The sequence below is a fragment of the Simochromis diagramma genome, unplaced genomic scaffold (genome assembly GCF_900408965.1).
Source record: "Simochromis diagramma unplaced genomic scaffold, fSimDia1.1 OVJJ01000802.1, whole genome shotgun sequence".
Taxonomy (NCBI): Eukaryota; Metazoa; Chordata; class Actinopteri; order Cichliformes; family Cichlidae; genus Simochromis; species Simochromis diagramma.
The window spans coordinates 6,494,695-6,506,820 of record NW_024387492.1 but is presented as its reverse complement, the minus strand read 5'-3'; the positions used below and the strand labels follow the sequence as shown (position 1 = coordinate 6,506,820).

General features: G+C 39.9%; 1 protein-coding gene across 1 annotated transcript in view; it reads right to left on the bottom strand.

The window, feature by feature from the left end:
* The window catches only part of nkain2 (sodium/potassium transporting ATPase interacting 2), a 100,763-nt gene that overhangs the window by 20,746 nt on the left and 67,891 nt on the right, over positions 1-12,126 (bottom strand). Inside the window, exon 4 of the mRNA XM_040018276.1 lies at positions 7,889-8,089. Within this exon, the coding sequence (XP_039874210.1) occupies positions 7,889-8,089 (201 nt within the window). The remainder of the gene's footprint in view (positions 1-7,888; positions 8,090-12,126) is intronic.

The window sequence follows — 12,126 nt, the reverse complement described above, 5'->3', positions numbered from 1 at the left end:
AAAGACGTGCAGTGAGCTCCACATGTATTTGTAGATTCCCGTTCATGAGTTCCTCTTTTATGGAAAGAAGAGAAAGAAAAGTCATACAACATGAATATCAAGGCTTGCAGTTGGCAATTTCCAGCTAATTGCACCATTATTTGATACAGAAAAAAAAATCATGTCTTACCTAATTTTCTATTGACATCATCCTGGTAGTGGTTATAAGTACAAGTGCATAATAACAGTTTAAGGGCAGCTCGTAGCTCAAATGTTTAGAGCCATATCTGCATATCTCTGTTCCTTTTAAATGGCTAAATTGTTTGCAGTGAAGCCGCTTTTCTACGTATAAATCCTGAAATTTAAGATGTCAGAAATTATCCAGAGAAGGAGTCAAAACACCCCTGATGGAGGATTTTGTCCACCATTCTATTCATGCTGTTCATAAGCAAAAACCTAAGCAAACACTTAGCTGTGTCTGTCAGATTATAAGTAGCAAGCTGTGCAAGTGTTATTAGTTGGTCTGTCTGCTTTACAATCTGCTAATTGGAGAAACTCCTGCTAGATTTTGGTTGTTATCACTTGAATAAACTAGCTCCATCTGTGATCATAGATGGTAGTGGATCACCCAAAGAACTTTCCACTTCCATCTGCACTTTTTCCGGGCTCTTGCTTAATAAATCTTGCACTAAGAGTCTACAGCTATATGAGAGGTTCTGTGAGCTGGGGTGAGAAATGATATGGAAAACCACAAATATCAACCTCTAGTGGCGCCAAAGGAAAAGTAAATGTCAGTGGCGGTGCATTGTCAGGATATCTGAACTTTTACCAGGTCTTTGTTTTTCTTTCAACAGGCCAAAATCCTCAGGAACATTGCCACATTGCTAAAATCACTTTCATTGCCGCTGTGTGCTACGCAGGTAAAGAAATCCCATTAGACAAAAGGAAGATAAGTGAATCATCATACTTTTCTACAATCATGATGCTCCAAATGTTCCCTTAGCAGTGATTCTGATAACACCTGGAAGTTTTGAACGGAGCGCAGGGAGAAATTAGTTGAATGTCAAGCAGCTGGTGTTCGGTAAGGATGGAAACTCTACGTTCTGCATGGCCTGAGAGCAATAATTCACTGATACCATCACGGGATGAGACCTGTTAGAAAAGCAAGGACAGATGCCATGGACGTGCATGCATAAGTCAGTCTCCCAGTGACGCAGTCAGTTCTACACCAGAAATGAAGAGGAGTTAACATTTTGAATGAAGCACAGTGCTTTTTAAGTAGATCTTAAACCAGCTGAGTAGATCCGCAGGTTAATACATGACCACCACCACCAATTACCCCTCCCATTCACTGTTGCTTTATTCTCATAACATTCACAGTGTTCATTCTGAATCTTAACGATAGAGCTGTTGTCTATTTGTCTGCTAATCTTGCCTTGTGTTGTGGATGTATTGCTCTTTGATGAGAAATGAATTCATCTCCAATGAGCAAATCCATTACAGCTGTCTGTGGAATTGTACTGAAGATAAATTGTGTTGTGACGAAGATGTCGCATCCATTGGATTAAATCTATTTACGTGCTGATGATGTCCTCTAAAACTTAAACAAATGCTGGGGGAGTTGAGGGTGTGGAGAGGGTGCGGTGTATTATATTTTGTCACCAAGAGCAGGAGTGAAAATTTACAGCTTTAATTAATACTTAATTTGTTTTAAACAAAACAAAAACCAAAAAAAAAAGAGACACCATCAAGAAAACAGAGATGTGGTTCATCAGGAGAAGGATGACAATATCATACATACAAGACCAAAAGAACACTGTGTCAGAAGACCACGTTGAAACAAGGAGGATTCTTTGGACACATTATGATAAGAGCAGGAATGCAATATAATGATGAGGGAATGAAAGACTGGATGAAGAAAGCAAATGAACTGCTGCACTGTGTGAGAGACGGGGCATCCCGGAGGACCATGTTCGCCAATACTATTCGGCAAGGCACCTAAAAAGACAAACATTGGCCAAAATGACATCAACGCTCTTACTGGACTTTTGCAGACACGTAACCACCAACTGTGATTCTACACTCACCGTTTACTCCCTGGACAAGCTGCCATTTTGGTATTATTTCTGTCGGTCATGGGACTTTGTGCTGCCACTACAGCAGGGTGACGTCATGGTGACAATGTAGGATCAAATAAATTCGGTTCCAAGCAAACAGGCTGACTCTGGAACAATCCGTGCATGATGTCACACGAGAAACTTCTAAAAAATTTCATGCACAACACGGTGCATGGATAGCAACAAGGTCTTTTCTTAGTTTTTAGAGACCATCTAATTTTCACATTCACATTATTTGCCAGATTTCCTACTGGTATTTGGCTCTAGTAACTCTGTTTCTATTTCTGCATTATGTTTTCACAATTTCCAATATGTTTTTTAGGATTATAGTTTGTTGTTCTTATAAGAAACGTGCAGCACGACCCGTGAATACAGCTTGACCCTAACGTGTCATTGTGTTTGATCCCACTGACAATGTCACATAATTTCCACCTTAAAATAACCTGTAATTCAAAGGATTACTTTCACAAGATGAAGGCTGAGAAAAACTCTACAACTGTCTGATAGATCATACTGAAACTACTAGTTACAGTCCATTTTCACAGAGCTTTTTTGGGTACCATGCCATGGACCTGCCAAGCGCAGCACTCTGGAACTATTGGGAGCACAAAATATTTAACTGACTGTTGATATTGCGCAGTGTTAACCTAAAAGCAGTGCTGTACCAATCTGATATTCAGTAGACATACTGGTCTGGCAGCAGTGAGCTCTCTAAATCAGGGGTATCAAACATAAGGTGCGGGGGCCAGAATCAGCCCAGCAAAAGCTCCAGTCCGGCCCACTGAATGGCTTTGAACAATGTGAAGGCGGGCATGAATTTTAGACTTTTAACATTATTTATACAGGTTATACAGGTTTGTACAGGTTGTACAGCTTTGCCTACTGATAAAGACCTCAACCATGGTCATTCACACTAAACCAAAGTAATGAGCAACACGTTCTCATCCCAACGCGTAACATACAGACGACTGTGACAAATTGTCGATAGGCATGAGAACGGGTTGGAATAAATCTATACATGTGTTTTACAATCAACCTAACAAAGCATTATGTACGTTAAATCTGTTCACTTTCAGATCCTGAATTACTTTGGAAAACACTATGTGATAGGGTTAAGGTGATGGTTAAGGTTAGGATTAGGGCTGGAATAGACGGCTTAGAGCTTCTGCTCTAAGTGTGTCTTACCGCTGCGAGCAGCTTTCTATTTGATTCAACTGAAAACCGAGAGCGCTTCATAAGGATGCGGAAGGGTACCTTTCGCGTTACTATGTGACGCCTAGGGTTGTGACAAATCGTCGGCATGTTACGCGTCGGGAATGATAATGCTGTGTAATTAGGTAACCAATAAACAATTCAGTGAGAGAAAAGTTCTTGTCTTGTGCTATAGAAATTTTTTCATAATTTACAGTGGGTCCACAGATAAACTTTCTTTTTTATAATTACAAGACAGTCTCAGCAATTAGTTACCAGATTTTTTCCTGTAATTTCACATATTTATTCACTACAATTTACCCCCAAAGACTTGGGCTGACAAATTTCTTTCATTTACTGCAGTAGCATTTATTTATTATGAAAAAATTGAGACATACTGTTGAAATTGTTCAATTTTTTTCTTAAATGAAGATATGTGAGGACTAAATGTCTAGTTAAAGAGTAAAGAGTTAAACTTCTTTACAATGACAGAAAGGGGAGTTTCACTCGTCCACCTCACTTGAACTCAAACTGGGGCTGTATGTGGCCCAAATTCTAAAACATGTTTGACATCCCTGCACTAAATTGTCTAATAATAAAACAGGATAAATAACTTTTTTAAATCTGGTTTTCTGTGTCATTTATTACATTACTCATAAATGCCAATTCAGTTAATGTATTTATTTATTACATGTTGGACACGGTTAACAAAGCAGTGTTTTAGTCCATCATAATAATAATAAATGCCCAGTCTCTTTCTCAAAGTGAAGAATAAAGATAAAATCAATTCCCTGGTTTTAAGTGCTCCTGATTTAAGCATATTCTCTGTGCAGAGTTGTAACATGCAAACAAGCCGACATAGCTAATGGTAATTTTCATCAGTCGATTATGTCTCAGAGACAGGGTTACTCAGCTGTGTGTGGGGACCAGGCTATATGCAGCCATTCCTCCCAATCAGAGAAAGAAAACAAAAAACAACAGTAGGTGATTTCACTGATTAGTATCTCCACTTTAGATGAAGTTATGCTAATCACTGAAATTACTTGCAGGCATGCACTTTAGACCACGGAGCCAGCAGACAGCCTCTTAGATAATGTTGTTTAATATAATTATCACTTTGTTTGTGCTATTAGGATGTACAATAGCGCTGAGGGGAAAAAAAAAAAAACGTAATTAAAGAAGTAACGCTCGTGCATTTCCCCACTGTGCTATCGTCTGGGATTGAAGGCCTACATTTCACTGAGCACGCTCCAGTTCTCCCCGGAGAAGCCTTATGCTCTACGTCAGTACAGCTGATATTCACTCTGTGGAACAAACTGTAAAGGAATTGAAAGTTTAGAAAACTAATTAGTCCACTCTTCAAAATTAACACAGTAATTCACTGTAAAAGTCAGGCAGCAAACCAATTAACGATTTATCATATACACTTTATGAAATAAATGAACCATGGGACAAAGCCCAACGAGACTGACTGTGGAACAAGTTGTTTTCTTATGAGACAAATATCCTCATCTGTTGTAGGGAGAAAAAAAAAACTAAAATAGATTTGCGGTCACAGTTGTTACATCACATGAAGTCAGTAAACTGGAGACGAAAATCCAACTGCTGCGAGACACTTAGAAAAGCAAACTAGTCCATCACACACCCAACTAACCACCCAGACAAACAAAAACATGCAGTGTTGAAGAACCTGACAGCTGCAATACCTCAGTGGCTATTTCTCTTCCTCACACTGTCCAGACTTGTCTACATTTAGATTCCCCACCACCATCGAAACACGAGAGCCTTTAATTCTTGAAAACACAAGCATTACCCCTTTTTGTCAGGTTGTCAGATATTACCTGTTAGTATTGATCCAGCACCATTAACGTTGCTCCAGGATCCAATCACCTGTGGTGTGTAAGTTCAAACTTGACAAGAGCAAATAATGAGATTAACCTGTTCATGTTCATTTTTTGGTGTTTTCTTTAATGAGGTCCTCTGAGCTCTTTTTCAGTCGAATGTCATCCAGTCATCCATGCACACCCCCAATCATTATCACCTTTCAAACATGCTTTGCCACTTAAATAATGTGTCATAAAGTAGGACATTTCAAAACAGGTGAGTTTACAAATGTAATTCAACTCTTTCTGAACTTTTGGCTCATGCTCTTGCCTTTCGTTAATGACTCTTTAATGTTATGGGAGCTTGAGACGCCATAAACATCAAGGAAATTATTATTAAATCGATTATAAGACACCTTTTTCACAATGTTAGTCACATGTTAGAAAGCCTTTGTGCCAGAAAAGGAAGTAACAATAAATACGAAGCTTTAATGACACCAACAGACCAATGCTGGATTATGTGCCAAGCATCGGTTATTCAGACAATCAACCTGATAACGACCAGTCATTTAGTTTAGGGTGTAATTCAAGCAAACTCTAACCCACACTTAGTCAATTACACCAAACAAGGCTGGCGGTCGCCTGGTGAACCTGTCAGACTGTTGAGTTTGTGCTCATGGAGCATGACAGTGTTTCAACACACCAATTACAGTGAGACAGTGGTACAGCTGTGCGGCGGCTTGGCACTCAGCCACACTATAAGCACCACTATCGATTGTCAGAGAGACACAGAGTAGGCATGAGAAGGGGACAGTCATGCACTGCAAGAGAGCGAGATGCAGAATGAAACCGAAAAGACGGAGAGTCACTCGCTTCCGAAACCTTTTCCCTGTTCTTTGTTGGCGTAATGATGCACGGCCGTGGCATTAAAGCTCTGACTTGTTTATTGCGTGCACTTCCTTATTTGAATGTATGTGTACAAACAGAGCTACAGTACAGAGGAAACTGATATGAGAAGTGGCAGGCCTCCCTCATTCTCGCTTTTTACTTCTCTCTGTATGTTCTCTCTTCTGATCCTCCTAATTATCACAGTTTGACAGTGCAGGAGAGGAAGAAATACTGAGGGCAGAGAGAAACAGAGAGGAAAACTATCACGTTTGCAAAAATGAAATAAAACAGAGAGACAGGCAGAAAACCGAGATAGAGGAACGGTTTCTAAAGCAGCTTATCCAGCCTATTCTATGTTAATGAGGGTATGAGTTATTAACTTAATGGAGACTCATTTTAGTCTAAAACAGGTACTAAAAAGGCCCAACCCGCTGCAGCAGACAAAGGAGCTGTCATGGCTGTGGTACACTTTAGAATACGTTCAACTTATAGCCGAATATAATTTGAATAATTGCAATTTTAAAAGCACCGTGTCACATATCCATACACAGACAAAAAAAGTACAAAGCCTAGGATGTAATTGCCGCATATGTTAATACTTACCTGGACATGTAAACTAATGCAGAGATAGACACAATTTTTTTCTTTTTAGTCAAATAAAAGAACGATGTTATTATTTATGATCAAAAAAGATTTATTTATGGTTGGAAAAAAGAAAGGCTCGATGTACTTTAATCTAACAACACCCTTAAATATGATGGTTTAACTCATTTCCCTTAATTTTCTAAGACAGCGGTCCCTAACCTTTTTTGCGCCACGGTCTGGTTTAATGACAGACAATATTTTCACGGACTGGCTTTTAAGGTGTGGCGGATAAACACAACAAAATAAAATGATACGACCAAGGCAAAAACTGTGGTATTTTGTAAATATAAAAATAAACGCGAATTCACTGTGTAATTGCGTAACTTTATTAGCAGCGTCCTCCTGAAATGCGCCAACAACATTGAGAGTAACGGTCTTCTCTCTGCTCTCTGGTTGCTATGGTAACACGTAAACATTTCTTTCAAAATAAGACAACACGGGAAAAGACTCAGGGAAACCAAGTTAACGATAAAAACCCTGAAAACCATAAAGCCTCAACTCTCGCGGCCTGGTACCAAATGACTCACGAACCGGTACCGGTCCGTGGCCCGGGGGTGGGGACCTCTGTTCTAAGACATACACAAAAAGTTCTTTTGTGGGGTTTTTTTTGCTTGTGTTAGGAGTTTTTTGGATCACTAGCAGACGTAATCAGCTCTAGCTAGGTCATTCTACCGCTGAAATGACAGAAAAATATTCATAAACTCTTTCCTCTTGTTGCTTGGGTTTGAAAATGTGATAAAAAGACACAAACCCTATTAAAAATATTACATTTACTAGAACTCTATGGAAATAATAATAAGAATGTTGACAAATGCAAAAAGAATGGATGAATCTGCTAGGTAGGACAGGATTAACACACTTTTGAAGAGTTAATGGTGGACAGCTGCATTCATTTAAATCCATTTCCTTATCTCCAAATATTCTTTACCAGTACTGACCAGCTATCACTGGACAGAGCCTTACTGTTCTCGTGGTGCGAAGTTGCAGGTTAAGCATAGGTGAATGCAGCCACCTGTACGCAGGCCCACTCAATGCACAGGCATTAGGTTTTTCCTTTGGAGGCTGCCTGATGTTCCCCTCATAATTATGGCAAATTTAGTCGGCTCTAAACTGCTACAGTTGTATCTACAGTACCAGCATGTCATGACTGCCTTTTAAAGCAATAAACCCCGAGTATGTCTACTACATGCAGGCACTTAAGTTTGAAATTACAGTGCATTGTACTTATTCATCTCAAGTACTTACAGCCAGGAGTATCTGCAGCGAGGAATGAGCCACCTCTATGAACTGAAAATCCATCAGACAGCCAGATATAGATATATATCGGTGGTCCTCGGGTGCCCAGGAGGGAGGAGGGGTGATGGGCGTCACCCTGCATCCTGGGCCATTCTCCATCCACCAGGAGCGGTGCATGGACAGGTTAAATGTCAGGACAAGGTCAGAGTCCTGGCAAACAGAGAGAGACAGACAGAAAGAGGTTGATTACATCCTCAGACAGAACACAAACAAGGAGCAAAGCAGAGGCCGTCTGAATATGTCGCACCCTGAGAGCTAGACAGAAAGGTAAGGAGAGAGGTTTGATCTAAGATTTAGATTTAAACTCACCAGCAACTTTATTAGGTATACCTGTTCAGCTGCTCATTGATGCATATGTCTATTTAGACACATGGCAGCACCTCAGTGCATTTAGGCATGTAGGCATGGTAAAGACGACCTGCTGAACTTGAAACTGAGCGTCAGAGTAGGGTAGAAAGGTGATTTTAAGGGAATTTGAGCGTGGCATGGTTGCAAATGCCAGACGGGCAGACAGTCAGAGTATTTCAGAAGCTGCTGATCTGCTGGGATTTTCCCACACAGCCATCTTTTAGAGATGAGAAAAGGGCAAATTTGGCATAAACAACATGAAAGCGTGGAACCATCCTGCTTCGTAGTGGAAATATTTTCTTCCTGTGCACGAGCTGAGCATCATTTAAACTGGTTTCTTAAACATGACAATGAGTTCAGTGTAATCAAATGATCTCCACAGCCACCAGATCTCAATCTAATAGAGCACCTTTGAGATGTGGTGGAGTGGGAGATTTGCATGATGGATATGCAGCCGGCAAATCTGCAGCAACTGTGTGATGCTATCAAGTAAACATGGATCAAAATCTCAGAGCCATGTTTCTAGCAACTTGTTGTGCCACGAAGAGTTAAGGTAGTCCAATCTGGTGCTAGCAAGGCGTACCTAATAAAAAGTAATTCCAGTGATTCTGGGCCTGGATGTGAATTGTGCACATGCAGCTACTGTCATCATTATCACTATGACAATGATGACTTGGAAACTTAACCAGAATCAGAATCAACCTATCAGTAATTAGCATCTGTGATTTTTGCCTTGATAATCATGGGACGAAAGAATTAATATTCACTAATACTCACTAAAACACATTAAAAGCCCCCCCCCCCAAAACACACACGCACACACTCAAAAAAGTCATTTTTTTATGATCTGAAACTTAAGGTTAGGTTTATGGTAGGGTCACTAGAGCGTTAACTTTACTGTGGGGGTTTATAGCTGCACTGCCAACGTGGCTCCATAAATGTCAGCAACATCATTCACTATACCACTCTGACCCAGATTTAATTATCTTTTCACATACTGCCATGTATTTCCATAAAACTGCAGAAACTCATTTGAGTGGAAGAGCCCTAATGACTGGCGATTCCTTAACTTTTCTTCTAGCATCAGCAGCAGGTTTCTACATCTCCGGATGACTTTTGCTCGCAGACCTTTACTGCGCTGCCACTTTGATTTAAAACTTTCCAGCTCTAACTGCACCACTGTTGTGTCGTACTTTGTGTTTAGAGTTAAACGGCAACTTACTGTAATGCTAACTTGCAAGATGAGAACACGGTAAGCGTGCTAGCAGCTGACGTCAGCATTTTACCTACATAACTGCACAACATCACAAAGCCACTAGCTACAGTCTGATAGCGTGTACTCATATGAGGCAGGATTGCCTTATATCAGTACTGATTTGTTAATTACCTAAAACAGAGAAAGCAGCTGTCACACTTTATGTCCAAATAAGCATGAACAGTCCCCTCACTGATGGAACAAACTCTAAACTTTTACATTTTCTGTCCTCGGTCATTTCAGTTCAGCAACGCTGAAACGGGCCCAGTGTGGAGCATCTGTAGAGGCTCCTCGTCATTACATTTTCTAAAAGCCTCAAAGACGCACAATGAATCAGCTATGATTGTCGTCTCGGATTAAACAATGCACATATTAACGACTCCATTTAGCAAGAGGAGGCATAGATCATTAAACAGACAACCATGCGAACCACACGGGCGTCTGTCCATGTGTTACTTCGCCATTAGCCGAATGAGAGGCCCTAATGCTCTTTAAAAGCACCATAAATCTTTATACTAAGATATAGAAAGAAAAAAAAACATCATAAAACCGATTTTCTTGTGTGTGCCACTCAGATTTAGAAAAAAAAATCTATTAGTTTTTGTTGCAAGAAAGTGTGCCTATTGTGGTTTGATGTTACCCAAGAAGAAGATGAAACAAAGTCTACATAGTGTCCTCACAACAGTCCCATAAGTACACTGTCTGCATTTAAAGTCACTTCTATTGAAGCACATAAATCCTTAAAGAGAGCTTTAAATAGAAACCCTGTTCTTACATTACCTGTTTCTACTCCATATATCCCACCTTATCTTGTCCTTGCCTGTCCCTCTTAACCTCCCACCACATCCACACTTGGCTCTGTCACCTCTTTCTGTACCGTTACTTAATTTTTTCCTGCTCTCTCTTTTTCTCTCTCCATTCATTTATATTGTGATCTCACCCCCCTTCCCCCCTTTTCTCCCCTTCTTATTCTTCTTCTTTCCGTGGCCTCTCTCTATTTCAGCATAATGAGTAAATGCCTCATTAGCGCAGAGCTCTGATTAATGCCATCTCCCCTTGTTGTGCTCCTCTTTTTAATGAGTAAAATCTCTCTAATTTTCTCTCTTGCTCCCTTCTCTGCCATCACTCTCCCCGTGCCTGTCACTGCGTCGCTGCAGCTTTCTCTCTGTCTTCTTCTTTTACACTATATTTCTTCATTCTTCGCACCCCCCCCCCCCCCCCCGTTTCCGTCGTTTGCTCCTCTCACTCTATACACCTGCTGAAATGCTGGGGAAACAGGTAATAATGATTCCAGCACAGCATCATCCATCAGTACTTTCATAACAGGCATTTTCAAATCACAAGTAATTCTCGTTAAAAGGCTGAATTTGGCAAAATGTTATGAAGACCCGAGAGAATGCGATGCCAACTCTTCTCATTCTGTGAAGGAAGCATTTATGGACATGACAAGAATAATGCGTTAAGATGCTTGGCTAAATTAGTTTGGCTAAATCGCTAACCACTCGGGGAATGAGCAAACAGAAGGAGCTGCGGTGTTTAATTTTAGATAAGGGAAATACATTTTACAAAAAGTAGTTTGGAAAAAGCTTTACTTTTTTTTAGCTTTGATTATAAAATATATGAAATGTTTCCTTTAGAAAACTGACGTTGAGAAAGAAAATGAGTCATGTCTAATTCTAAATGGCATCCTCTCAGACATCGATTTTAGCCGTTAATCTTGCTTGTTATATTCAACAAGGAATATTTAGACACTTTAAGAAAATTTTTATTTTATTTTATTGTTTTGGACCTTGTGAGAATCTGATGAGAAAATTGATACCATTCCTATATCTGTATGTTAAATATGAGCCTGCAGCAAGGGTGTGGTTAAGGGGGGCCAGGGGCCTGGGGGGTACTGCCCCTGGCCATCAAAATTTCAATGTCCCCCCTGCTGCCTCCCCAAAAAAGAGGTCAGCAGTGAGGTTCTGGAAGTAAAAAATCCCATTAATATTCTCCAAAAGGGCTTTTAATTATGAGCCACATAATTATGCCGACCATCAAAACCATATTTACTATAAGCTATCACGTTATGAATTGATAGTATGCGTGTGACATCAATCATTTTATTCACAGTGCTACAGAAAACAACTACTCTACCTAATCCTGAAATAAAACAGTGACCTCTCTAATTGGTTATGTTGGCTGTTCAAATCCACAAAGAGCAGGTCGCTTTTGTGAAACTCCAGAAACCGCCCGAGCGGTGACTCTAGTCAGGCTCGAAGTGCAATACCACATCCATAACTGAGCTATATTTTAGTACACATAAGGGGCACTGCGTTACTGTACACACACAAACACAAAAAAAAATCCAAAGATATTACAACACAGTATTATCATTAACCATAAAAAACACTGATGATAAAAAGGATTCAATCAGAGAAGGGTGGAAGTCGTTCGCTTTGGACTCTGTTTGCAATTCATTATGTGACGAACAGTTCTTTCACCAATAAAAGTAACTACAAATGCTGTCTTGTACTTTTTGTTTTTAAAAAATTTCCATTATTTTATTTATTGACTTTTTTTCCCCAAATCAAATATTTTTCTA